Source organism: Hippocampus zosterae, chromosome 15, assembly GCF_025434085.1.
Source record: "Hippocampus zosterae strain Florida chromosome 15, ASM2543408v3, whole genome shotgun sequence".
NCBI lineage: Eukaryota > Metazoa > Chordata > Actinopteri > Syngnathiformes > Syngnathidae > Hippocampus > Hippocampus zosterae.
Window position 1 is genome coordinate 674,579 of NC_067465.1, and position 27,444 is coordinate 702,022.

At 49.7% G+C, this 27,444-nt stretch overlaps 2 protein-coding genes across 19 annotated transcripts in view; both read right to left on the reverse strand.

The window, feature by feature from the left end:
* Positions 1 to 1,142: 1,142 nt before the first annotated feature.
* On the reverse strand, positions 1,143 to 11,465 carry LOC127616283 (neurturin-like). 2 transcript variants are annotated; one of them, XM_052087788.1, is made up of 4 exons: positions 10,529 to 11,465; positions 10,322 to 10,417; positions 4,355 to 4,631; positions 1,143 to 4,095 (listed from the first exon to the last, which is right to left on the reverse strand). In XM_052087788.1, exons 3-4 carry the CDS (start codon positions 4,602 to 4,604, stop codon positions 3,665 to 3,667), a joined length of 681 nt encoding a protein of 226 aa, XP_051943748.1. In that variant the 5' UTR covers positions 4,605 to 4,631; positions 10,322 to 10,417; positions 10,529 to 11,465; the 3' UTR covers positions 1,143 to 3,664. The 2 variants fall into 2 exon arrangements, with proteins under 2 accessions (XP_051943748.1, XP_051943747.1); XM_052087787.1 differs by lacking the exons at positions 10,322 to 10,417; positions 10,529 to 11,465 and adding an exon at positions 9,471 to 9,823.
* Positions 11,466 to 14,105: 2,640 nt separating this feature from the next.
* Positions 14,106 to 27,444, reverse strand: part of LOC127616265 (receptor-type tyrosine-protein phosphatase F-like) — a 126,652-nt gene continuing 113,313 nt past the window's right edge. For 10 of the 17 annotated variants that reach the window (XR_007967070.1, XR_007967071.1, XR_007967076.1 and 7 more), the window contains 14 exons: positions 26,040 to 26,152; positions 23,782 to 23,814; positions 22,447 to 22,544; positions 20,825 to 20,948; positions 20,558 to 20,733; positions 18,080 to 18,199; positions 17,660 to 17,814; positions 17,297 to 17,582; positions 16,963 to 17,141; positions 15,650 to 15,776; positions 15,126 to 15,406; positions 14,917 to 15,052; positions 14,332 to 14,798; positions 14,106 to 14,230 (listed from right to left, as the gene is read on the reverse strand). Coding sequence is in view for 1 of the 17 variants with exons in the window: in XM_052087760.1 (XP_051943720.1) it covers positions 14,730 to 14,798; positions 14,917 to 15,052; positions 15,126 to 15,406; positions 15,650 to 15,776; positions 16,963 to 17,141; positions 17,297 to 17,582; positions 17,660 to 17,814; positions 18,080 to 18,199; positions 20,558 to 20,733; positions 20,825 to 20,948; positions 22,447 to 22,544; positions 23,782 to 23,814; positions 26,040 to 26,152 (1,897 nt within the window). In the remaining 16 variants the exon portion in view is untranslated. Of the gene's footprint in view, positions 14,799 to 14,916; positions 15,053 to 15,125; positions 15,407 to 15,649; positions 15,777 to 16,962; positions 17,142 to 17,296; positions 17,583 to 17,659; positions 17,815 to 18,079; positions 18,200 to 20,557; positions 20,734 to 20,824; positions 20,949 to 22,446; positions 22,545 to 23,781; positions 23,815 to 26,039; positions 26,153 to 27,444 lie in introns of all 17 variants that reach the window. The other 7 variants (XR_007967083.1, XR_007967084.1, XR_007967075.1 and 4 more) reach the window with 3 other exon arrangements.

Here is a 27,444-nt window from a genome sequence, read left to right on the forward strand (position 1 = left end):
GCCTTACTGTACATGGTCGTTTTTTGGGCTAAAAATGCCTTACTATACATGGTCGTTTTTTTTCGGGTCAAAAACGCCTTACTTTGCATGGTCGTTTTTTTTTAAATCAAAAAAGCCTTACAATACATGGTCGTTTTTTTTGGGCTAAAAACGCCTCACTATACATGGTCGTTTTTTGGGCTAAAAACGCCTTACTGTACATGGTCGTTTTTTGGGCTAAAAACGCCTTACTATACATGGTCGTTTTTTTTCGGGTCAAAAACGCCTTACTATACATGGTCGGTTTTTTTCGGCTAAAAAAGCCTTACTATACATGGTCGTTTTTTGGGCTAAAAAAGCCTTACTATACATAGTCGTTGTTTTCCGGCTAAAAATGCCTTACTATACATGGTCGTTTTTGGGGCTAAAAACGCCTTACTATACATGGTCGTTTTTTTGGGTCAAAAACGCCTTACTATACATGGTCGTTTTTTTCGGGTCAAAAACGCCTTACTATACATGGTCGTTTTTTTTCGGCTAAAAAAGCCTTACTATACATGGTCGTTTTTTGGGCTAAAAACGCCTTACTATACATGGTTGTTTTTTTTCGGCTAAAAACGCCTTACTATACATGGTTGTTTTTTTTCGGCTAAAAACGCCTTACTATACATGGTCGTTTTTTTGGGCTAAAAACGCCTTACTATACATGGTCGTTTTTTTCGGGTCAAAAACGCCTTACTATACGTGGTCGTTTTTTTTCGGCTAAAAACGGCATACCAAGATAAACTAACCGTAAAATAGCGAGGGATCACTGTACTTGTACAGAGCGTAAAATGAGGTACGTACAGCTTGTGGGGGGAGGGGGGGGGGGGGGGGAAAATGAGCATGGCACAGTGTAGCGACCTGCGAATTGATGTTTATTCAGCAGTCCGTATACAATAATAACAAAGAACGTTTTGGCACAAAGTTGCTTCATGAGAACAAGCTTGTCTGTGTGTCCGTAAACTAAATAAATATGCAGAACCATAATTTACTTCCCAAATAAATATACAATATTAACTACAATAACGATGCACTGCCCGTTTTTCAAAACACAAAACCACACAAGATGGCGAAAGGTGATGTTTCACCGTTCGCGACAACGACTGCTTCCCCCCCCCCCCCCCCCTCCCTGCGCTCAAGGCCCAACGGCCCCGTGACGGGTCTTTGGATGGTGGCGAGAAATTTTCGGGATGAGTGCAAACGACCGACGGTTCAAATTACCTCCAAAGCTCTGCTGTTGAAACGTCCGCAAATTGCATACAGACTGTTTGCAATCAGCCGGATACTTGAGATGTCTTTGTTTTGAATCTCAATACAAGTCTTTTGGTAATGGTGCGCCCAAGTATAATTAAAGTGTTTGGTTTGGGGTTACACGTTTTTTTTTTTAAGACAGTTTGCTGGATGTGACTCCAGCGCAGGGGTGGGGAAGCTTTTGTTTGGACAAACCTCAGAGAATGTAAGAACCACATTCAACATCTCAACTGTTTGTATTATATAATAAAACATATTTGTTTGATTGTTGTATTCGTTGCTGGTCCTTGGGTAACTTGGGGTGGGGGGGCGGGTAGTTGTTGTTGGTAGAAGGATTCACAAGGACTTGTGGTACGGTTGTCGTGAGGGGTAAAGAATGCAGTGAAATGGCCGCCTGCCATCCTGGATTGGAGGCTTGGATTTCAAATTTCAAAGATGATATTGCAACTTTGGTTTCAAATACCAAATGTAAGATTTAGGTAAAAAAAAAAAAAAAAACGGGGGGGGGGGCGGTTGGGTCTAGGGTTTCGATTCACCCTTTCAGGGACAGCGGTTACAAGAGTGGACAACTTCCAGTATGTTATCAGGTTACGTGAAAGGCTTCGAATTTTAGGATAAAGATTGAGAGGTCATCTCATGCCAAGCCTGACGGAACTCTTGCACACTGTGCGGGGTTCTGCAACTCGTTTTCACGAATGGGCGACCATCGGCGGCTCGTTTTTCTGCGGCTGGAAATTAACGGTCAATCACAACAAACTCATGAGTACCTGTCAGAAAAAAAAAACATCACTTTTGCACTTTGAAACTTGATTTTGTTCATTCTAATCTCATACAAAAGAGGAAAGTAGGATAAGGTTGGCATTTAGGAATTAGGTTGGGATTAGGACTGGAAAACATTGGAGAAAATGTTTTTTAAAAAAAGGTTCCCCATCCCTGCTTCGGAGAGCCGTTGCATTTGAGTACGGAGGTGGAAGCGGAGTTTCAACAGTCATCTACACAAAAACAATAAATAACATTGGAGTCCAATAGAATTGATCAAGAATGGACTTTCCCGCGGAATAACACTGCGCTCAGTAACACGCACGAAGCAAAGAAATAAAGCCGACTTTTGTGCTCCAATCAGCTCCCGAGTTCATTTCGGGCTTGAATTACACTTGTAAGGTGACTTAGCGTTCATGTTATGATTGCATCAAATTGGGAGGGCTGCGCTTTGTGTGGGAACATTCACACAACATTTGTCTTCAAAAAGAAAAAAAAGAAGCAAGGCAGAAACAATTTCAGACGACGCTTGTATGCGAGAGGACGCGCGGCGAACTGGCACACAACAAAAAGCAAAGCAAACACGGCCGCTCGGTGGAGGTGCGATCGACAAGTCTGGACAGCATCTTTCCTTCACTCTTGCTTTTTTTTTTTTTTTCTGCGTGTGTTATTCTTTTAATTGCTGCCAAGCGAATGAGTCATTCACTTGTTGCGAGGAGGCCCGAATTGTTTTAATCGTTTCTGCGGCACATTCCTTGGATGTCATCTGCACTCCAAATCCTCTCTTGCTCTTTCGCTCGATGGAAAGTGTCAAAAAGACGCAGCTCGCTTGTACCAGCAAGTTGTTCTCTTGACAAGGACGCCCTAGTGCGTGCGCGCATCCAACATTCAAATAATATTTCCACTCTGCCGGGTTGCATGTGTGCCTTTTGACATTGTTCAAATCATTTGAGTGGTGTACAACAAATGCGTGACTTTGCCGTTGCTCAAATGAAGAAAACTTCTTGAGGAATGAGCTGCAATGAGTAAAAAGATGACTTTTTCCGACACCACGCGAGACTTGAGGTTTGGTTCAGGTTAGCATCAGCGCCGGTGCGATGATTGGCATTGACGAGCTACCGGGGGGCCCATATCTTAGAGTCGGATCATGACTTGGTTTGAGCAACGTGAAATAATCCTGGAAGGTTTGTTCAGAAATTGGTTGAAAGTTGCGGAAGCCGAAAAGCAAAAGCAACAGTATTCCCGGTTAGCTTCTTGACGACTTGAAGTGAAAATGTGAATTTGAGCTAGCGCGGCCTTCCTGGATTCTTGGTCTGTGTGAAAATGTCCGAAAAAAGCAAAACGGTCCGCCGCCGATGTTTGTCGCGCGAGCGCCTCACCAAAGTTTTTGGGGTTTGCACTATTTGCGATTCCGGATGACTCGGCGTTCGTCGTCGGAGTATTACGACGACGCGTCGAGCACGTCATGTCGCGACGTAGCGTTGACACCGTTGTTTACAGTGTTACTACACAGATAGAAAAAGCAAATACAAAAAAGAATTGCCGCGTTGTGATCCGCTTGTCCCTTGAGCGGTTAGCTTCCCGAACGTATTCCTGCTCTTGAGTTTGTATTCCACAGTTTCCCGGGCGAGTCTCATACGCAGCCGCAGTTCTTGGCGGAAATGTTGCGTATGGTGTGGTAGCGGCTGCGATTGTCCAGGAAGGAGAAGTCCTTCTCGAAGGCGGTGGGCCGGCAGCAGGGGCCCACGCTCACCTTGTCCTTGCGCTCCTTCTTGCGGAAGCCCGTCCTCATCATGTGCTCCATGGCCACGTCGTAGTTGCGCCTGTGCGCCGCGCACTTGCCGCTGCAGTAGCGCAGCATCACCGTCTCGTCGCTGTCGTAGCCCAGGCCCAGCTCGCTCACCGTCAGCTCCAGTTCCCTCACCGAGCACGGCTTGGCCCGCCGGGCTCGCTTAGTCCTTCGAGTCTGGCCGGGATGGCGCTTCTTCTCTCGCTTGACGTCCAGCAAAGTCCCCACGGCGTGCTGGAGTTCGCCTTTCGTGAAGCTCTGGAACATCATGGACACTGCCACAAAAGAGTTGAAAGCATGTCAGAATTGCGCGCTAGCGGGGGCCCGGCGGTTGACGCATCTCTTGCCAAAAACTAAGATGGGCAGCCACAACCCAAGTGAGGATAAACGCTCTACCAAAACGGACGAACGGATCCTTAGCCTGAAGGATTAGGACCTCAAGTTTTGGTTCGGGCTTGGGCTTTATGCACCCGCTCGAACAAATGAGCAAGTTAGCAGCACAATGACGACGACGGCGACAAATGTGGGTCTTACGCTCAGAGAGTAGGGAGTTCATGTCCGCCGAGCGCGTCCTCCGTTGAAGAGCGCCGGCGAGGGCGGCCGCCGGCGAGGACGACGGAGTCGCCGAGAATGACGGACGGCGCCAGGAGAAAGATGAGGCTTGCTGTTTGCTCCTGGCTTTCGGCCGTCTGCCGGCGCTGGCGGCCATGTTTCTAAGGAGGATGAGCGACAGGGCCGCGCCACAGAGCACCAAGGCTAAAGTAGCACTTTTCCATAACTTCATCTTAGAGCGTGGAGGAGCATTGAGACGCTGGCAAGAGAAGAAGAAGAAGAAGAAGAAAAAAAGAGACAAACGTCACTCGGGGTCTGAGGAATGCAACAATAGGCTTGACAGAACCCGATGCGCGCTTGTTCATTTTTGGAGGTGAGGCTCGTGTTGATCGAAAGGGGAAGAAGGAGCTTTTTGGCTTGGAGCGCACTTGGGCTTGGTTTCTGGGTCGGGTTTGGGTCGCTTGTGCTCGGAGTCCGGGCAGAGTGAGGGTTGGTCTCGATGGCACGTTGGCGGGAAGCTTTGGGCTCTTGATTGGGGTTCTCTCATGAGCACCAATGTTTGCATGCGGTAGCGCGGCACGGTTACACTAGCTTCCCGTAATTCCTCTTCTTCTTCTTCTTCCCGGTTTGCTTCTCCCTCTCACTTGGCGACAGCGGTGAATGCGGCGGGAGCCTTTCCCAACATCGCACAGTCGTGCTCAAGTAGCAAAAAAAGAAGGGTGAGGAAGGTTGCTTGAATGTGTCGTAAACCTTGACGACGTGTAGAAAAGCCTTCTTCAAACTTTTACTCGCTGTCCAATAAAAAATGTGCTTTCAACCTTTCAATCTTGGCCGAGCCCGCGCTTCACAATGGCCACTGCGCTTTTTCTTTTTTCTGCACTTATGGCTTCACATTTTTCTTATCGTGTCACTTGTGAAGAGAAAAAAAAAATCATTTCCTTCAAGGCAGAAATAAGTAACTGTCTGTCAGTGTCTAACAGCAAATCCAGACTGGCTCTTAAGTGTTTTGCCAGACGAGATTGCGTTCACACATGTCCTCGTAGCGCACGCTAACATGTACAGTACGGACATACAGAAGGTTGCCATTAAAGCGACATCATGCTAATGCTACATTGCTGTGTTACAAGGAGAATTGCATCGCTCTCATTTCCTCAGTCACCTGGGATCATGGATTTTTTTTCCCCCTTTGGGTGGTCCGCTCATCTTGTGTTAGCGCTAGCACTGAGCTCAATCGAACTAAATGCTAAATTGCTAAAAAATGTATTATTCACTATCTTAGCTACAAGCGCTAAAGCTAAATAATGGAACGTCAGCAGCCGTAAAGTAATCGCATAATTAAATAGAATGTCAAATTGTGACTCTTGATGCTAACTGCTAGCAAGTCACGGGGATTTGGCATTTTGGGCATAACACGAAGGGGACATTCATTGACGCAGCTCTGATTCTTTGAAATACAGTACACAAATACGTATGTTGCAAAGTCCTCGCCTCGCTTGTATCTCCAGGCACGGCTGTATTTTGCTTACTTCAGACTCCGAGCGTTGCGCAAGGCACTTGGACGAGGCTAACCCGAGAGCAGGTGTAGCTAAAGCCCTCGTCTCCGGAACCACAGTTGACAGACAACGACATAGATGAGCGCTCGGCTTCTGGACAGCCGCCAGCGGCGTTTGCCGGCAGGACGAGGAAGGAAGAGAGACCCGGCCGGGAGGAGAAGGGGAGGAAGCAGCAGGAAAAGTCATCGGCAAACTAAAATAAAAGAGGCCGACGAGGCCCTTGAAACACAACAAAAGAGGCCATTTTGTGACATCTGCGCGCAGCCACCGACGCTCTCCGAGGATGGCTTGGCGTGTTTGAGGCCGACCGTGTAAAGCTCAGCCAAGGATCGTCAGAATGCTCGTAGCAACCTCGCCCATGCTCGTTTAAAGACAAAGCAAAGCAACGATTTTCGGCACTTTTTCCGCAAAGAGTTCAACGGCAAGCCGACGGACATTCACGTCATGACATCCGGCCAGCGGAGGAAGGTCACGACTGCCGCGGGGTAACTGGCAGCTTGCCATCCAGAGACAGCGGAGATATTTGGGGCAAAAAGAACCCGATGCGGGTCCAAACGGGGGAGACGCAAGCTTTTTGGGCGATTCATTTGAGCCAAGCTCCAAAACGACCCACTTTGGGGGCTTGTTTAGAGTCAGCACAACAATTTGAGATTTGTCATATTGACTTGAAAACCAAAAGTCGGGCCTTTGTCCATCCTGTGGGGGCGTCCGCTTGGTCACTTACAAACGCGGCAAAACTTGAAATGAGCAAAGACGGATTCTTTTGATGTGTACTTTGGCTCAGCGACCGCATCTCTCTGCGCTCACACGCAACTTGCGACTTTTTTTCGGGGTTGCCATCTTACCGCCTTTCGTGACGCGCGAGGCGTTGAGGGCGCGGTGAAAACGAGTCTCTTCGAGACTCTTTCAACGGGGCTCTTGTTGCGGCCGCTCAAAGATGCCGTTATCTTGGGGGCACAATAAACGGGGGCTTAACTGGCCAAGTGCCGAACCGCCTGAAGGAAGATGAGCCACCGATGTGACACTTTTGAAAGTCGGGTATGAAGCGTCTCTTTGTGCGGAGGAGATAGCGACATTTTTTTTTTTTTTTAACGACGGCGACCTCCCCGGGTCATGTGACGTGCCACAAAGTCAGACGCCGCACGCTCTCCGTCTCATAACACCTGATAATCCGCTTACATAATGGCTCTTGATATGAGAGCCGCTGAAGCGTCGGGTTTGAACGCGCCGTGCGCTTCAGCCCCTAATCAAGATGCGGAAGGTTGCGTTAGCGGCGTAAATAAGACGCTAGATTGGCACCTACTCTGTGTTGTCGTGTGTGTGTGTATGGGGGGGGGGGGCGTGGTTATGCCTTTGGCCTCCCGAGTCAGCGGCAGGTGGGCCAGGAGCGGAGTGCTCACAGAGGTAAGAGGGACATATTCCAAAGATCAAGGCGGGATTAGCACTAATGCTTGCAGTCGGCTTTATCTGCCGTCACGTGGGTGAACACCTGGCTGCAGGGGGGCCGGGCTGGCCCTTCCCTTTCGATATACTTTGCGTGCGCGCGCGCTAATCCAGAAGACGGTTTCGAGCAGAAACACCTTCCTCACAAGACCTTTGCTTTATTCAGGAGTTGCTCTCAAACGTAACGGCTGTTCTAAAAAAAAAAAACTGGGCGCTGAAACGAAAGCTTAATCGGGAGGCGCTTAGATGGGTCTGGAGCAGCTCACTTTGCTGCATCACCATTTGTGACACATTCAATCTTTTAACTTCCCCAATTTCTCACCTTTCTAAAATACATTTTGAAGTCGGGGAAACGAGGAAGCGAGCGCCTCGATGGGTTTGAATAGCTCTTGTACTGTTAGGAAGGTTAATTGCTAAATTCAAGCTCCTCGATGGGTTTAGAGAACGAAGAAACAAGCACCTCGCCTCGCTCACTTTAGCACATCACCATTGATGAGTGATTCAAACTTCTAACCGTGCAGAAACATGCTTCGGGTCAACGGGTCTGGAGCAGCACCACGACTTGCAAAAGTGGTTTTAACCTCCCAAGAATGTGATGCTTCACTGCCCTGCAAGATTCTGAATGATCATTAAAAAAAAAAGGAGGACGTGCGCACAGTGACGGGTCTGGAGTTTCACTTCAGTCCATCACCAAAAAGGCTTCTCACATTCACACGTGACTTTTGAAGTCTGGAGAACAAAGGAGTGAACGCCTCGATGGGACTGACAAATGGAAGAAGCAAGCGCCTCAAGGCGCTCCGGAGTCACATTTGATTTCATTGGATTCAAACTTTCTGACCTAACAAAAAGGTGTCGCACAGGAGTTGACTTTTCAAGGAAGTGGGCACCTCGACGGGTCTGAGGAAGAGGATGTAATCATCTTGAGTGTGGAGGCCAAAGCACCATTTGCAACACAAGTCTACTTTCATACCGAAGAAAAAAGCTGGTCGCTTTGGCCCCCGCCCTTTCCTAATCGACTTTTCTTCTCAAGTCTGAAGAGCAACGAAGTGAATGCCTCAACGGGTCTGCATCAGCTCACCTTGTAGCATCTTAACATTTTTTCCTCAGCGACTTTCTACAACGTGGCGGCGAGTCAGTATGAGCTCGCCTTTCTACAGGACTTTCCTCATCACGAGAATGGGGGAAGTGAGTGCCTCGACGGGTCTGGAGCCAACCACTTTGGTTGAGGCCCTCAAATCAAGGGGATATTACGGGGCTGGATTGGCTGTTCTAAGTGAAGGCGAGCGCTTGAATCGGCGAGACCCTTGGAGCGCCTGTTGGCGCTTCTTGGCGAAAGTTCCGCACGAACGAGGGCAACTGTTGCTTTTCTCGCAAAACCCATGTGGGAAAAAGTGCTTCGGCGCGTCGGACGGGCCTGCCGCGTTGAACGGCGCTCACAAATACGTGCAAGCACAGGCAAGCGCCAGTGGAGAAACACACACACAAAAAAACAAAACAAAAAAGGCGGTGCGGCGGAGGTCGAGGCGAGGAAGCTTTTTGCGCCTCCCTGCGCTCTTTCTCACACTTGAGCTCGTCAGACGTGCGAGTCACCGCAGGGAGGGACCAGGCGTCGTTCGTCGTCAATGACGGCGATGACGTGCCGTGAAAAGCGCTCCATGGAACGCACTTAGTTTAGGATGAGTTGAACTTGGCTGCTTTCTTTTACGTTTGGCAAATTGGGAATGGATTAAAAAAAAAAAAACAATCTATACGTCTCCAATGGTTGGTATGACATTTGACATGATTTTGAGCATTTGTCTTCACCGAAGCAGGAGGGAGATGTCACGTGGACCAACATGCCGTGGACCAAAAACGGTTTTCAGCAGCTCAGCGTGGCGACGAGGGGCCAAAAACGCTCTTCGAAATGCCAGCGGGATGCAAGGGAAGAGAATTGCGTCACGAGCCTCCCGTGACAAGTGGCGGCCCCTGACGTGGAGGTTTCCCACCACCGTCGGAATTAATCCCGGCGTGCCCTCCGGCGCGCCGGGGCGCAACACCTAAACGCCTCGGCCATAAGCTCGGCCGGCTTAAAGCCCGCCAAAGGAGATGTGCGGCGTTCTTACCGTTCGGGCCGACTAATCCAGATTTAACTGTGTGGCGTTTGTCTCGGCCTGACCTCCACCGGGAAAGTCCATCACCGCGTCGACGGGTGAAAAACGCGCATCCCGACGCGGCTGCGCCCTCCGCAGAGGGAGTTGTCCGGACTTGATTCGGGCCCTTTGAGCGTCTTTTTAAAATCACTGGCGCTCCTTCGCGGGAAAGATCCAAAGCCGCCCTCGCGGGACTTTCATAGCGCTCTGAGCGGATCCGCGCGGGAAGGAAAAGTTTGGAAGGTGGCGGGCATCAGCATCTCGTCCGCAGCTGTGAGATGGTGGAAGTTGGGCGCCGAGCGTCTCCGCCTGCCTTTGCTCGCCTATTCCCCCCCCCCCCCGACCGCTTCAACCGTTGCTCCTCCTCCTCCTCGGATTACCCCCGACATGATAATCTCCCTCGGGGCCGCGGCTCCTGAAGGATGCTTTGGCCCGGCGCGTACGCAGGCTTTACGCTCACCTTCTGTTCGGCGAGAGAGTCGGGCTGCGGGGCTGGGGGGCCGGCGGGGTCCTCCGCAATCTTTTAAGGGGAATTAGGAAAGTTCACAATGGGTTTTAACGCCACTAAGACCATCTTAAAGCCACTTAGATGAAATTATCACAGCGGAGGCATTCCCTGATAATGGAATCTGCAGATGAAAGCGCCTCAAAGGGTAGCGATTTTGGGGGGGGTTGCAGATGGCGAGGTGTTTTGGTGGACGGTCGTAAGAAAATAAACAGTCCCAAAGAAGATCGGCAAACAGGTGGGTAGGGAAGCCGATAATCAACAATCTCCATGTCATGTCAACATTTGCGATGTGCCGCCAGACTGCCCGACTAGTCACCTTGCGTGGCCTCCCGCCGAGCCGTCAACTTCCTGGGATCGTCGGAATCTGGGTTTTGGAACTTCTCTCGAGCCTTGCCGAAATGTGTCCCCTCACCTGAGGAGAACAATGAGGTCAACACATTGAACGGGTCCGGAGTCGCTCGCTTCCGTATTGACGGATCGCAAGCGGTTCCGATTACGGACGGACGCGTGAACAATTTGTTACCTGCTCAGCTTCCGATGAGACTTTTGTTTTCACGTCAGCTGAGGAAAGGGGCAGGCGACACCACGCGTCTGGCACACGCACCGTCATTTGTGATGGACTCGACTTTCCAAGCTCCTAAAAATCGGGCAGAGAAGCTGATTAACAATTACAACGTGTAAACATTCGCGACGGTCTGCCCGACGAGTCACCTTGTTTGACCTCCAGCTCAGCCAGTAACTTCCAGTGTTTGGCGCCTTCAGGGTGTCGCAATTCCTCAAGCCTTCCAAAAATGCTTCTCCTCACCTCAGAGGTAAACGCCTCGATGGGTTTTGATGTCACTCCGTTTTTTTTTTTAACAAATCACGATTCAAAATGAATTAAACTTCCTATGAGACTTCAATTCACTCGCTGTTTGACTGTTTTTTTGATGAAAGGTAAACACATTGATGGGTCTGGAGCCGCTCATTTTTCATAGGCTCGGCACCGTCTTTCATGATTTTTCCTGATTTCTGTGAAACTTGGTGGGCAGGGAAGCCGATCAACAACAATCTCCAGCTCTAAACATTTGTGATGGTCCGCCAGACTGCCCGATGAGTCACTTTGCGTCGTCTGTGGCCAAGCGGCATCGGGTGTTGGAATTCCTCCCAAGACTAAAAGTTTACAAGAGGTTCCAGTAATGCCGACCGCCTGCGCGACGGACGTCCTCATTTTGCCTTTCAACCCTGCAGCCCGGAAAGAACAATTTGATACGCTAGAGTTGGTTCTTAAATTTGTATTTATGATAATCCATAATCCAGATCGCAACTGTAAAGAAGCCACTGGACGGGTATGATCAATTGATTGATCGAATTCAATACGACCCAACCATCGCCACATCTTAATTCTTTTTGTCAAATGTTGTTGGTGTCAGAACATTTTTAGCTGCTAACCACGTGCAGTAGAATGACAATACAAATCGAATAGACTCCCCCATTCGGCAAAGTTAGCTTAAATTTCAGAACCGAACACAATGACGTCCTCGTTCGCTTGGTCGACTGGATTTACTCTCAAATTGCCAAAGTTAAGCTTTCGCTGCGGCTTCAGTCACCGCCAGCCTTGAGACGCTCCCATCGCTCCAAGCTAACTCGACGTTACCTTACACGCGACCCGCTTCCTGCCAATGCCCGTCAAATGTTGCTTTTGTAAGCTTATGTTAGACTAAAAGTTATTTTCATTTTCTATTTGGGCATTATATTCTCTTGTGTTCCAGTTACCTCGGTTATATTCCGTTTAATAATTGCTTTAACAAGTTTACGTTGAGATTGAAGGAAACCAGGAAGTGTTTTATGCTCTCGTTCGTTCGGGATTTGCGGAGCAGACGTTGAAAGGATTCCATCTCTTCTTTTAGCCATTTATAAAGTCGAGCTATCCACTAAAAACAAGGAAGCCCCCAACTTACACATTTAAGGCCTCGAAAAGGAAACATCGGACAGGAGCGTCTCTCATATTGCTCACAGATGTCCGCGGGGTTTTACTCTTGTTAAAAAAGAAAAAAAAAAACAGCTGCCTCTCATCCACCAATCAAATTGCGGGATGACGACACAAGCGAAACGCTCGAGTGCGTCCGTCACGACGCCGCGACTCGAGTTACGTCAGCGTGACGCGCTGAATACACAAAAAGAGAAAAGAACAACTCGGAAAAGCGTGTCAACATTGTGCAAAACGCACGGGGGGGGGGGGGGGGGGCTTGCAACGCGCTTCCTTGTTTAGATGTTGGCGGCGTTTTCAAGGAAACCCTCAATCAGCCCACACATAAACACTCGAGTGGGGGTGTCATTAGCGGCTCGAATTAAAGCGCAGGCACGTTGCCTCTCGTACAAGTTGGACATCTCAGTCTAAACTGAAGCCCTCGTGAGGTGGAGCAATGAGACCTTTTTTTCTTGTGGTAAACCAAAGAACGAAAATATACAAGGTAATTTGCCGCGAGACAGAGGAGTTTGCCGTTAGGTCTGAGGAATCGCTTCGGAGGTCATTCGCGTGACAAGCTCGCTGTGTTTACATGCAAAAAAAAAAAGTCTCTTATTGGGCAGCCACGTTGAGTTGAGACATGAATCTAAATGGCGCCATCTGGCGTCTGCATGATGTAAGTGATGCCGGCAAACTGGCGGAGGAGTCCGAGACGAGGCCTTTTTGGCTCCGGCGAATCCGGACACGGTTTGGTTGGCGTGACCGCTAGTAAGTCGGAATTTTTTACAGTGAGAGTCGGACTCCGCCAAGGCTGCCCTTTTCTCAGCGATTTTCGCTCATTATCCTTGACGGTCAGAATTTCTAGGCGCAGGCGAGTCGTCCGGTGGGGTGGCCTTGAGTATTGCGTCTCAACTTTTTGCAGATGATGTGATTCTGTTGGCTTCTTCAAGTCGCAATCTCCAACTCTCACTTGAGTGCTTGAGCCGCTGCTTCTCCACATCGAGAGGAGCCAGAGGAGGTGGTTCGGGCATCTGATTCGGATGCCGCTTGGACTGGGGGCGTCCCATCGGTCGGAGGCCCCGGGGACGAGCCGGGGCATGCTCGGAAAGGCGGCCGGGTAACGCCTTGCAATCCCCCGGGAAGAGCTGGGACGAGTGGCGAGGGAGGAGGAGGTCTGGAGGAGGTCCGGACTTCCCTGCTAAACCTGTTGACCTCGTGACCTGACCCCAGATGAGCGCTAGAATATGGATGGATGGAGGTGCTAAATGACACTTCATTAAATACATACTGAACTCAGTTGTAGTCCAAGGCAGCAAAATAAGATGAAAAAAAAAATCAATCATGGCTACATCAGTTATGCAATGAAGTCAAAACACAAGAGAGTTTTGTACAAAAGAACCCCAATTATGTATCTTTATTAACATCAAGGTTTGCTTTTTTTCCCCCTCTTTTTTTTTCTTACAACTCGAGTGTTCATTTGTTAACAGGTTTTCTTTTGAAATTTCAGTTCTTTATCAACAAATAGAAAAACAGACACATGTGTGTATGTGTGTGTGTGTGTGTGTACAACTGGTGGAACCCCTACAGCACGATGCATTCACAAGATCTAAAAAAGAAACAAAGTAGCCGCCCTCCCCTTAAGCTCCACCTCCCATTACACCCACCGCCGCCACTTAAGGCGTGTGTGTGTGTGTGTATGTGTGCTTCTGGCGGCCATCTTGGCGGAGGGTGTGTGCGTGGCGACAACAGGGAGGTTGTGCTGCGTATTGTCCATTTTTTTGTTGTTGTTGTCGATGGAACAGTACATACGGCAAGAACAAGCTGTGTGTACACCTATATATCATTGTACATATATATAATCATATAGATATAGATTTTTTTTTTTAAATTGATAGTTTTATTTCTGTATAAAATAAGATCAATGTACGTGTGTGTGTGTGTGTCACGTCCGGGAGGAATGGTCCATTCTGTACAAAGGCCTTTTTGCAGAGGAAAACAAAAAAAATCATGTGCTTTGCTTTCCTGTACACACCGTCATCGTCTGAAGGCTTCGCAATAGCTTAGCATTAGCCGCTTTGTGCTCGTCCTCGAAGAAATAGCGAGTGAAAAGGCAGTTATTTTTTTTTGTCGTCTCCCCCCCGACCCCCCACCACCCCCATCTTGTCGTGGTCATCATCCTGACTAAATCCAGAGCGTGTGACATCAACGCAAACAAGCGGCCAGCCCGGAGGACATTAGCCTCTAGCATGGCTATGCTAAAATGTCCCCCTTAACCACCTTACTTGTCCTCCTGTTTATTGTGCATGTTGAATTGCTCCATGTGCAGCACTTTGTATGCAGCGATGGCTGTTTGAAAGTGCTCGAGAAATACTGTTGACCTTTAAAAACAATGCAAAAAAAAAAAATTAAAAGTAGTAATTATTAAAATAAAGCACTGGAGCTGTGTTAAGACACAATGTTATTAAAAAAAGATTTTAAAAAGTAGACTAAACAAAAAAATGTAAATCATTGCAAAAATTAGTGGAGGTACCGCTAGAAGAGCGACAGGTGACGCTGTCAACTGTACAAGACTTAGATGCACAAAAAAATAAAAAAAATAAAGTCACATGGTTGGTTCCGTTCTTCGCACCTCTCCCCGAAGCAAAAGGTTGGGTGGCGTGTGTGTGTTTGTGTGTGTTTTTTTTTTTCAATGACATTATTTCCCGGGGTATGGGTGATGAGATGGGACACATGGCACACTCCTGAGGGACTCGGACCTCGGCGACCTGGCCTGGGGTTACGTTGCATAGTGGTCGAAGCTCCCCAGGTATTCCAGAGCGGCCCGGTAGCACAGCTGGTACTGGTCCTGTCACATACACGTAGACATGTGAGGGGCGGTGTCTTATCGGGATGGATGTGTGTTTTTTTTTTCTTTGCCGCATAGTGATGCAATGGCTCCCCGTCAATGGGAGTGAGACGTTCACCTCGGTCTGCACCATGGCGGGCCGCTGAGTGCGCAGGGTCTTGACGGTCTGGAAAAGGTCCACCACGCCCTCGTACCTCATCCTCTCCAGCACAATGCTGAGCGTGATGAAGACTCCCGTGCGACCCACCCCGGCACTGAGGAAAAGGAGGCCAAGCGTGAGGCGCTCCTCCGTTCGGGGTGGAGAGTTTGCGGCGGTCCGGCCCGTACCTGCAGTGCACGGTGATGGGTCCGTCCTGTCCGAACTGTTCCTTGGTCTTGTGCACTTGCCCGATGAAGTCGATGAAGCCCTCGCCCGTTTTGGGCACGCCCTGCTCGGGCCAGTCGGTGAACTGGAACTGGCGGATGGTTCGGGACTGTCCGTCGCGGGCGTCCGTCACCTTGAACTCTCTCAGGATGTACTGCGGCATGTTGTACTCGGCCATGGGGTCCACCACAAAGTACTGGTAGCGGGCCGAGCGCTCGGCCGGCCAGTACTGGTGGCACTTTTCCTGTTGCGCGCGCGCACACAGTCGACGTTAAGATTTCAGTGAGATGGCACTTCAGCATGATGCCGTTTTATGTCCTGCTTTGATGCAATAGTTTTCTTATTTCTTTTTACGTTGTGTTGTGTGCACAGTGTCCTCGGGTGGCACGAAAAGCGCTTTTAAATAAAATGTATTCTTATATCATTACGATCTCAACCAGTGGCCGGTAATGTCTGACATGATTGCGATGCGCTGTTTCCGCCTCACCCGTCCCATCTCCCGTAGCTTGGTGAGCATGACGACGATGGTGGAGTTGTGCTCCCACAACATTCTCCAGAAGTCCTCGGTGGTCTCCGACAGCGGGCCTTGCGTGGCCAGGTAGGCCTTCTGCTGTCTGCACATACGCACGCAAGCACAAAGCAAGCCGCATCAGCAAACGCTGCGATTGGACAAACGTGAGACCGTAATTAAAATGACGTACCGATCCTCCAGCCCATGAAATTAACAAAACATATAATATATACTAATCATAATATCTATCTATCTATCGTGATCGGCTCATGATAGCTTTTTGCCAGCGGTGGGTGTGCCACAAGACCAAAAGAAAAAAGGGAAAAAAAAACATATCATCAGCGCCATTTCCCCGCCCGTCCGTCATGACGTCACTGCCGGAGATACGCCCGCTCGGCCAGCGGGTGGCGGTAGAGCGCCACTAAAGAATCGCAGCACTTAGCTAGCGCGCTAGTCACGTGTCAAGCGGCGCCGAGCAGGTGCGCGCGCGCGTGTGATGCGACGTTTACACGACATGACGCGCACGCACGGTGCAGCTAATGAACGCGCTGCAGGCGGAGGGCCAACGTGGAACCGAGAGATTAGAATGTGCCCAGGGCCTTTTTTGAGCCTTGCACAAATAAAGAAACAACAGAGGAGAGACGACGCCGAGAGGGACTATGTTGAAGGAGAAGATGCGAGGGAGGACATTTGGATGAATGGGGAGGAGGGAGAGAAAAAAGATGAAAGCAGCAGGACGAGGAGGAGGAGGAGGGTGGGGAAGGCGAGCGGCAGTGATAGTCTATAATTCAACAAAACATCCCCCGAAAATGGAGTGACAGGATCTAAAAAACAAACAAACAAAAAAAAAATTGGTCAATAGATTGCGAAAAACAATGGAATGTTCATTTTGGATCGCAAAGGATTGCTTCAACAAATCCAAACGTTAAACTTTGGTGTCATGTAAGTCATTCCTGAAAAATGAACATCCCACCATAAGTATGAATTAAATTGTGTGTGTGTGTGTGGGGGGGGGCTAGGGGGGGATTAATTGGTTAACAAGTTTTATTTGCTTTGCATCATAACAATTTATGTCATCATTTTAAAGATGCACTTTGTTAAAATGTGTCATTAAATTCGCTTCCGGAGGCAAATTGACCAGGGATGCAATTAAGAGAGTTGAAGAAAGCGCAAAAGAAGGAGAAAAGAACGGCGTGCCGACGAGTGTGTGCGCGCGCCTTTTGGACGGAGCGCGAGCGGCTATTTGTGGCATTTTATGCTAGGCTCCGCTGATTGGGCTCAGGGCGCACCTGTATCCGTCGATGCAGCTGGCGTTGATGTAGTCGGAGCCCTCCACGCCGCGGATGGGCTGCAGGCAGACGCGCGTGGACTCGAAAGGCATGATGTTCACCAGACGGTTCTTGAACTTGTTGCAGGGCAGGTTGGCACTGATGAAGCGCGACGTGTGGGCCTTGGAGTTGGCCAGCCGCTGAGCCGCAAAAAGCAAAAGCCTCCAGTCAGAGTTCATGTTTGCCATGCGTTTTGGATTTGAGATCAGCACAGTTTTCAAGTCAAAAGAAAAGAGTAGGCGGCGAATCGCACTTTGGCGCTAAACACCGCTGTTACGTTGTCCTTGCCCCTCACCTTGAACTCCAGCTCCATGGCGGTGACCGTGTCGCCGGGCGGCGGCTGCGTCAGCTTCTGAATGTGCGCGTAGAGATTGCGCGCCGGCACCTCGGTGTTTCCGCAGGTGGCCGCCTCCAGCAGCGCCTCGTGGATGAAGATGTACTGGTCCTCCGTCTGCACCATGTAGTTGCGTTGGGCCCGCATGCACGTCACGTGGCCGTAGATGTCCACCGACTTCTCGTGCTTCATGCGCTCCAGCATGGCATCGATCACGATGAAGCAGCCCGTCCGGCCCACGCCCGCGCTGAGGACGCAAGAAAGCGCGAATTGGAGCCGGCGCGCGTCAACGCAAGACCTCAGTTTCGCGTTTGGCTTGCCCACCTGCAGTGCGCCACCACGGGGCCGGCATCCGGAGGGTTGCAGGCTTTGACTCGTCTCAGGAAGGCCAGGATGGGGGTGGGATACTCGGGCACGCCGTGGTCGGGCCAGGCCATGAACTGAAACTGCCGCAGCTCTCTCTTCTCGCTGGAGCCGTTCTGCAAAAAGAGAGAAGGAAGGACGTTCGAGCGCCACGTCGTTGCAAGGAAAGAGGGGGGAAAAAACACGTCCGGCCGATGGCGCGCTTCAACGACGTGGCCCGGCTTTCCTTTGAAAAGCGCCCACCGGAGGTCCAATGATGTCAAATGGAAATTCTTTGGCTACGCTTCCAATTGGGCGGCGTTCAGACGGCGTCTGGCTCTGAAAAGTCGGCTTTGAAGGAGACCCGCCGAGGCGGAATGGTGGCAAAGTTGAGCGGCGTACCTTGTAGAGCGCAAAAGTGCGCACGCTGTAAGTGGCCAGCTCCACCGTGTCCAGCATGGTGACCTGGATCATGCCGTAGGTCTCGGTTCCTCGCGCCGGCCAGTACTGGTCACACTTCACCTGGCGGGTCGAGAGGGAAGAGGAGGAGGCGGGCTGTCAGCGCTACCGATTAACAAGGAAGGGAACCTTCGAGGCTATGCGGGGCCGCCTCATTAAAAGCTGAAGACTCGGCATCCCTGACTTCAAAAGGACACTTTAGTCTTTGGGTGGCCTGCGATCGTTTGCATCGAGCTCATTGTCAGGTGGGCTTGGCGCCTTCTCTCCGTCCTCACACGCACGGCAAAACCCGCACGTTAGCTTGAACCACGCGCCGCCTTCCAAGATTTCCTTTGTATTATATTATAAGGAAAAGATGTAGCTTTTTGAAAATTTTGAATTGAATAGAATTGAATTGAGCCAGATGAGGTGGCTTGGGCATCTGATTCGGATGCCTCCTGAGCAGGCGCTCCCCGGTGAGGTGTTCCGGTCATGTCCCACCGGGAGGCGACCCCGAGGAAGACCCAGGACACGCTGGAGAGACTATGTCACCCAGCTTGCCTGGGAACGACTCGGGATCCCCCGGGGAGAGCTGGAAGAAGTAGCTAGGGAGAGGGAAGTCTGGGCTTCCTTGCTAAAGCTGTTGCCCCCGCGACCCGGCCCCGGATAAGCGGTAGATAATGGATGGATGGATGGATGAATTGAATAGATGCAAATTCATGAAGAACATCAAAGGATCTGGGCTCCATTGGTTATCCTGTATTTAGTCTTTTTACATTTATAGAAGCTTCATTAGGAAGTCACTCGGGCATGGAGCAACACCGTACTTTGGACCGTACTTCATGTGAACCGATTTCGTCGAAGTGTATTGCACAAGTTTTCCTTTTTCATTTTGATAAAGCCTTCATTTGTGTTCAAGAAAATAAAGTTTTTTTTTTTTCCCGCGCCCGGTGGTCTTCAGGCAGCGGCAAGGTGAGAGTCGCGCACGGCTTGCGATGGAGCACGACGCAGTGGGCCGCGCGTCGGGCCAATTTGCCTAAATGAGCGATGGCCTCGGGAGCCGCCAAATTAAAACATACGATGTTGCGTTGCCGTCGAGCGCTTACCTGACAAAGGCGCTCGGCTTTATTTATATTTACGCTGATGGATGGAACACGGAGAGCGGCTCATTAGTTTTGCCTTCCTTTGAGGCTTTCTCCTAACTTGTAACTGGGATTGTTATGTGAAGGTTACATTTGAAGAAAAAAAAAACGTTTCTCAACATTTTTTTTTGTCCTGTGTGTCTTTTATAGGTTGGCTTTATTTTGGGAAGCGGGCAAATGTTGGCTGACAATCCTCTTAACTTCAACTTAAGAGTTTTTCTCCGTCGTCTCAAGGGCCAAACGCAGGCAGGGAGCATAAACAGCAGCCGCAAAGTCGACGGTGGCTGCAAAAACATATTAATATTGTGTGGGCGTGTGTGTGTGTGTGTGTGTGCGGTGGTAATGAATGAAGAATGTAATTCTCATTATTATGGAAATCCGTCCGGCAGGCAGGTGCGGCGGGGACAGACCAAGAGAAACTTTGGGAACGATGGCGCCTGCAAAGTGACTTTGATCAGCCTGACAAATTCAGCTGAGCACGAGCAGGCGGAAAAATAAAGAGGAAGTTTGTGAACGCGGATGTTGTGGGGCGTGGGGGGGGGGGGGGGGGGGATCAGCTGACAATTGAGGTTGTCATCATTCGGAGAGGTTAGGTTATGTTTATTATGAAGCGGCCGAAAGGTTCCGCCGGGGTCCGACTTTGCGGACCCTGCGACATTTGCAAGTACTTGACACACTTTGCTCTTATGTCATCAAACATGGGGCGGTTCCTTAATATTTGGCCTTTTTTAAATGTATATTTCTTCAATTCTTTTTTCTACTACTACTTGTGATTTTTTTTTGGTCATTTGTTTTGCCATCTACAGTATTTGACTTACAGAGATATTTGTGTTGTTATCAAATACTTTTGGCAGGTTCCTAAATATTTATGCCCGTTTTCCATCCAATTTGATTTGATTCCGTTTCGAACATTTTTGGATTTCTTTTGACTAATATTTGCACGTTTTTTCCTAATACGGTCGATTCATTTATGACTTCTTGCTTAAGTATTTTTCATGATATGAAGTAAATAACGTTTTACGTGATCGCGTGGAATATTTTCTAATATTTTTTTTGTCTTCAGTATATTCAGGGCACTTTCAAATATTATTATTGTAGTTGTAATATTTGTGTAATTTCCATTTACTAGTTTTAATTTTTCAATTCATAGTATTGTACTTTGGGTCTCAGATGTGTGATATGATTTCTGTATTTCTCATCTGATGTTTGAGGGATGATGCAATATTATGTATTATTTTCTCCAACTTTAAAAAAATATTTTTTTTTGCTTCATTGGGCAGCCCAGCCCAGCCGGCCTTACCCGAGACTTCTCCTCCAGTCGCGTCATCATGACGATGGTGCTGGATCGCTGCTCCCACACCATCCTCCAGAAGTCGCTCAGCGTCTCGGGCAGCGGTCCCTGCGTGGCGATGTAGGCGTTTTGCTTGCGGTAGCCGTCAATGTAGTTGGCGTTGATGTAGTCGCTGCCCGGGACCGCTGGGAAGCGACGCGGGGGGAAGGGGGGTTCAGTCCACATTTTTTTTTTCCAGGCGGCCGCCATCTTTGCGCCGGTAATTCTGGCGCTTACCGTCGACGGAAGTGAGCACCACCCTGGAGTGGTCGTAGGCGATGACGTTGGCGTAGCGGTTCTTTGGCTTGTTCACTTCCATGTTGGAGTTCTCCCAGGTGAACTGCTGGCCCGGGTCGATGGACTGGGGAGGAAGGGGACGCCCAAAGCGTTAGCTTGGAGAGTTTCGGCATTACAACCGAGACACATTGACATCTGGTTCACAGAAAGCGGGTCAGTTTGACCCGCAACATAATAGGAGGGCGAAGAAGATCAACACTTCCCCATTTAAGAAAAAAAAACAACAACATACCACCACACTGCAAATCTGTCTGTCAAATGGAAATCCGACACAGTGACTGCCTGTAACCCCCCCCCCGTCAGATCCGATTTGACACGGGGCATTTTTAATTATCCAAAGGTGTCATATGCAAGAAAAATGCCAATAATTGTGGTTTATGTCTCATTAACTCTGCTACTCAATCAATATTTAGCGGCTGACCTCTCCCGCGTCATGGCCCGAGGAGGATAATTGAAAAATGCCCGTGAAAGCTCTTTTGATGGGCAAATACAGTAGAGAGACGCTTTTCTTTCTACACATTGCTTGCAAAACAAAAGCTTCACGTGGGGGAAAAAAGTATTTCTTTATTCAAATTTTGGATGAAATGTTTATGTGTTAGCATCGGTCAATACTAATTGTAAAATAACAACATTTGGAATGACTATTCTATATTCAAGGAAAAAGATGAGCAGTTCTAGCGTTCTTAGCCTTCTCATATTCATATCAATACTTTTTTTTTTTTTACTTTTTGGGGGTTTCTTTCCTCAAACGGGCCAACGTGCTGTGGAAGATAAAATGTGTGCTCACTAACTAGTCCGTGGTCAAAACGGAGTTGAATGAGGTGACGGACATGCTGTTAAACCATTAAAAAAATGACACAGTTGTGGATAAATGCAACAGTTTGCATTACAATCTATTGGGGAAGGGGGGGGGGCGCAAACAGTTTGCAAATGGAAATCTGGGGGAGGAGGAAATGCCCCATTCACCCTTCAATCAATCCAACAATCAGCGGCAACCCAAACAGATTGAAAGATCTGAACAAATAAATGAAGAAACAAACAAAACCCCCCAAAAACCAGTCCGGCGGTTCTTTTGGGTGCACGGGGACAGCTCGCCGCTCTCCAAAGCAACGTGCCACTTTAAATGCTAATTTTCCTCGCTCCTTTTTATCGAGGACGAGTGGTAATCCCTCGCCGAGTTGCATCACAAGGAGACACTTGCTGATTGCCTTTGAGTCGCTACCACCTGCTCGTATTGGGTTTAAAAAAAAAAAAAGGAAGACAAATAAAACAAACAGTACGCGATGCCTTTGAATGTAATCGGGCTGTGTCGGGAGCGGATCAAAGTGGCACAAAGCTCCCGGAAAAGCGGGGGTGCTCGTAGATGTTTGGAAGGGGAGCGGACCTCGGCATATTTGCACATTTTTAGTTACCTAACCTCTCCTCCATTGTTTGATGAAAAAAAAATCTATTTCCCGTCTTTTGGGTTACTTTGACACCATCTTGTGGCATTTGTTGTTGTTCGGTGTAACCCGGACGTCCTATTTTTTGACTTCACAGCAGGGCGCCATTCTTATGTTTACCTCATACTCCTGAGAGAAACGCAGGCCGTCATTGGCCTTGAGGTTCTCGATGTGGTCGGCGAGGCCCGCAACAGGAATGGGCGGGTGTTCTCGCATCCCTGAAAGAACGAGAGAAAAAAAAAAAAGGTATGAATGCATCCGATGTGGATGGATGTCACAAGACTGGGTGGGGACCATGAGGTGGCGATGATGCGTCTGCACGTGTGACGAGAGACAGCGAGCGAGGACACGGGCGGGTGCGCATGAGTGATTGTGGGGTGAGAGGCATGCGTCTGCCCATTTGGGGCTCGAAAGAGTCTCAACGGATCAGTCACACTCTTATTTCACAGGAGGCAGAGAGGGGGCGGGGGGATTGACTGGTCACCAGCCAGAACTCATTTCTTTGAAAATATCTCTTCTTACAATAGAGGAAGGATCCTTTGGTACAGCCTGGAGCGCCTGGCCTGGATTACTTTCAAAGACCCCCCCCCCCCCCTCATCCCCCTCTCGCACAACCCCATCCGCTCTTGCGGTTTTCTACAGTTATTGGGGCGATTTATGACTAATCTGTTTGCGCAAATTCCCCCCCATGCGCCTTTGATCTTGGCTTAAAACACATTGCCGACAAGCAGCGCGATGGATCGCAAAGTCGGCGTGGAGGGAGTTCAGCGCCCATCTCGCATGGCACTCAAACATACACGAAGGATCTTCAATTTCATCCCACCTTTGTGACATTATTATTAATTTTTTAAGAGTTATGAAAATGCAAAATGACACTGGGTGAAGAGTGACAACTTGCTGCTTCACCAAAGAATGTTGTGTGATGACACGTGCAGTAGCTGCCACCTATGCCATATCCTCGGGAGCCACATCCTGGCTATTTTCCAGCCCTCCCCCTCCAACACACCCGCTTCGATTGGTCAAACCAAACACCCCGGTGTGACGAGCTCCTCCCAAAGGCAGGGGGCGCAAGATGTAGGAAATGATCTGCGGTGACGAGCCACATTGCCGCTTGGCCAAATGATGAGGGCTGCCGACGACTCTTTGGCTGAGATGGAAGGGAAAGACGCAAGATAGCCGAGCTCGCGTAGAACGCGCGTTCGCTCGGCTACCGGCGGAGTGCCGGTGGGGGGCGGAGGTGAACGGACTGCCGCCATTGTGATGTGGACAACATAGAATGAGAAACACAGTTGACGCCAAGTAGTGCAGTTCAGTACTCCAACGCCACCAGTTGATTGAGAATCACCACTTCCGGCGTGGAGGGGGGGGGGCATAGAATGCTACTGAACTGTACTGCTGTGGCGGAGGGCGGGGGATGTGGGGTGGGGGGCCCTTTGGGCAACATAGCGGACTAACTTGGTGTGTTGGGGCTGCGGTGAGTGCTGGGACCTGTGGAAGAAACGAGAGTCATGGAGGAAAAAAGTCATCACGGAAAACGAGAAGCTGGCATTCGCCGCTTTCGGAGCATCATGGACACCAGCCAGTTCTCCCCCCCCCCTAAAAAAAAGCCCAAAATAAATAAAAAATGTTTGTCACTATTTATGTACAAACTTGAAATGGAATCTTTTAGAGAAGGGAAATCAACTTTAAATGGAGGGAACGCGGGTGCGCAAGTCGACAGAGCCTTTTAAAAGTGCGCTACGCTTGCGTTGGAGTCGGCTATTCTTGACATTTCTGCGGGCGCGTCTGAGAGCGCCTGCCACGGTCCGCCGGGAGCCTCCCCGGCGTCAGAGGGATCTCATTGCTCAAAGGCCGAGGCGACAAAAGAAGGTCCAAATGCAGAGACAAAAAATACCAATGCCATTGGTTAACGCTGAACGTACCCCCGCGCCCAGTTAGAAGAGGGTGTGCACACTTGTGCAAACAGATTATAGCAATGTCTTTTGACTTGCTTCCTCAAAAACACGTCTTTTTTTTTTCTCCGACTGAGCTGTAACTGAGCCCATCGTTGAAGACGGACTGTGTTCGCTTTTGATGGCCACCGGAATGGTCAACCGATCGACTTGTTGCCGGCTACACTTGACAACAATTACAATCAAGGCAGAAATGTTCCCCCCCCCCTGTGGGGCAATCGCCTCAAAGAGAGAAATGGCGGCTCAAGTCTCGCACGGCTTGGTGAATATTTGCTAATAATTGCCTCTTGTCGAGACGACCCCGGAAAAGACGGAGATCAATGTTGACGTTCCGGCAAAGCGAGGGGGCGGCAGAGAGCGCGAGGGGTGGGGGTGGGGGGGATTATCAAACAGGAGGGGAAAATGGAAGACAAAAGGGAAAGAGAGGTGGAGTGGGAGGAGGGGAGAACAGGGATTCTTTACAGCGCCAGCGCTGCTTAATTCCTCTGCAGGGATTCAAAGAGGCTGAGTGTGCGTGTGTGTGTGTGTGTGTGTGTGTGTGTGTGTGTGTGTGTGTGTGTGTGTGTGTGTGTGTGTGTGTCAATCTGGTGCACACGCGTGTGTGTTCCTGGCTTGACATTTTCTCTCAGCTCCATTGTTCCCTCCACCCAGCTCACCTTGACATCAGAGGCGGCAGCGACTTATGAGCAGTTTGGGGGGAGTGGGGGGAGGGCGAGAGGCATGGAGTGGGGGAGGAGAAAGATAGAAGAAAGGCTGAGGTCCGACACCTGGGCTAAAACCTCCCCGCTCGGCTACTGTGCGTCAACAGTGTGACAGAGCTGGAAGTGCTCGCTTGAAATCTCCGTTTTGCTTCTGCAAAAGGCTACAAAGGGGGCGGGGGGGGGGGGGGGCTTGCAAATGAAAACATTTCCAAAGACTCAGGCATTGTGTTGGTTTCCGAGAGGACCGACTGAAAGAAGGCTTCCGTCTTGAAGCTTTTGCTGCAAAGCGGCGATGCAACTTTTTTTTTGTGATTGTTGATGCGGATGCGCAAGTTGGTGTGCACCGAAGTGGCTGGGGAGCGCCATGCGAGCGAGCCTTGGTGCGCAACAGAGGTTGACAGAGCTGAAAAACATCTGTTTATGGCAAAGTTGCCTTTGTCAGAAAAGGCTACAAAAGGTGGGGCTGGGGGGGGGGGGTGGAAGACTGGCTTGCAGTTGCAATGCATTGCTAAAGCGATGAGTCGGCAACCGTGACGGCGCGGACCGCTTCGGCCTTCCGACCTCCGTACAAATAGTGACAGAGCTTGAAAGGCTTGGTTTCGAATCGCAGCTGCGCTTCTCCAAAAGGCTCGCAAATGAAATGCTACGAGTCAGCAACAGTGTTTGGATCGTGTCGGTGTCAAAGAAGACTGACTGAAAGAGGAGCCCCCGATCTCGGGGATTGATTGCTTTTACAGAAACGGAAATTTGTCCTAAACCGACGACTCCCCCTAGCCACCTTCCTAGCGTGAACAATCTTAACCATAGCATTAATGCTAATTTAGCATATTAGCTACAAGCAGCGGATGCGCGTGTCATCCCAGCATGTTTTTTTTTTTTTACTGATGTGGTGATGGAAAAAAAAATCTGGACGACTTATCTCATTGCAAGGATCAACTGACTAATTCATCAAGAACAATTAGTTGACGCGTTCACACCCGCAGGTTGGCGCCGACGCAAGCGACCACATGTCGACGACATACGTAAGATGTGCATCGGGGGGGCAGATGCTGTTTCCTACCTGGCGTCTGGTAGTTGAGTCGTCTCATCTCCACGGGGTCAGAGGAGTTGCCCAGCAGGGAGTCTTTCACTCCACCCGACTGCTCGTCCTTGGGCAGGGGCGACGCCCGCTTCCTAGAGACAAACAAACAAACAAAGCGCAACGCAGCATTAAAGGGGCACCCAACCGGGAGGCGGCCCTTTGTCCACTCAAGTGGAAATGACAAGATGATGACAGTGACATTGGTTGTTTTTTTTCTATGCCATGACAAAGAGAAAATTGGCTGTGGTTGGATCGGATTGGTTTGGGTCTCGACTAGATTTTCAAGAGGTTTTGGTTTTGGCGTGACCTTTTCTTGACTGGACTTTCTGAGCAAAAGCTTTTGGAATGAGTGAACGCTCTCGTTGGATCAGCGTTTCATTGGACTCGATTGGCTAAAACGTTCTTGTCTGGAACTACGGTCTTTGGATGATCTTCTGGTCCAGCTTATGCTTTGGCTCAACGACCTGCTCTGTCGGTGTTCAGAACCCAACTTCTTGGCCGCAGTCCCTCGAAGGCCAACTGTGGTCAGCCGAAGTTATTAGGAGAGCGAGCTACTTTTCATTTTCAGCCGACTCGCGCGAATCAAAGAAGGATTCAATCTAAAACTGGACGTCCGCACGAAAAAATAAATAAAATAAATTACATCCACGCGCGTCGGACATTTTCCCTTGATAAGTTACCGAATTGAGGAACCCGCACGTACTGCCTCCACCAAATACAATCCATGAACGGTCAAGGCGATAGCGGCGAAATGGATGAGCCGTGCCGGCCGACGCTTTGTCAAAGGTGAATCATGGCGACAATGCTTATCAGCGCGGTGAGGCGAGGGAGGGGGATATTGTTTGGCAACGAAGAAAAAAAAAATGAATAACGACAGGGAGGAGAAACAGGAAGTGGGTAATCCCCCCGAATACACAGCGTTGATAAGGGAGAACCCCCCCATTAGCCTGGTGAGTCATGCAATTAAGGCGATAGGAACACCCTCATTTTCCTGGAGCGGTTGAGGCTCGCTTTGGATACACAACAGCTGCCGCGTGGGAACGCGTACGCGCGCATATGTGTGATTTTCGCAGTTGCGCGTATGCGCGCGCGTGCCAACCACACATTGTGTGTACAGTCTTTCCGGAGCCAGAGGCAAACGGGCGCTCGCCGTAATTAGCTCGTCAGCCGGGTGGCGCCATAGCGGATAATCGAGACGGCTTTCGCAGCACCTGCGTTGCCCGGCCGCGCTCGGCGTAGGCTCCGCCCACCCGTCGGGTCGGACGGGCCGCATGTATTGTAAAGCTCAGACGGCCGGCATCCGTCCAAGCCTTGCTAACGGGCTCCTCCGACTGCAAATTTTTGCAGCTTTTCAAGACGTACGGTTGCCTGAACCTGCGACAAC

Coding starts and splice junctions, on each gene's coding strand:
- LOC127616283 (XM_052087788.1), bottom strand. CDS start 4,604: ATGAAGTTATGGAAAAGTGCTACTTTAGCCTTGGTGCTCTGTGGCGCG. Junction 4,096..4,354: donor GAACTCCCTACTCTCTGAGC/GTAAGACCCACA, acceptor CTTTTGTGGCAG/TGTCCATGATGTTCCAGAGC.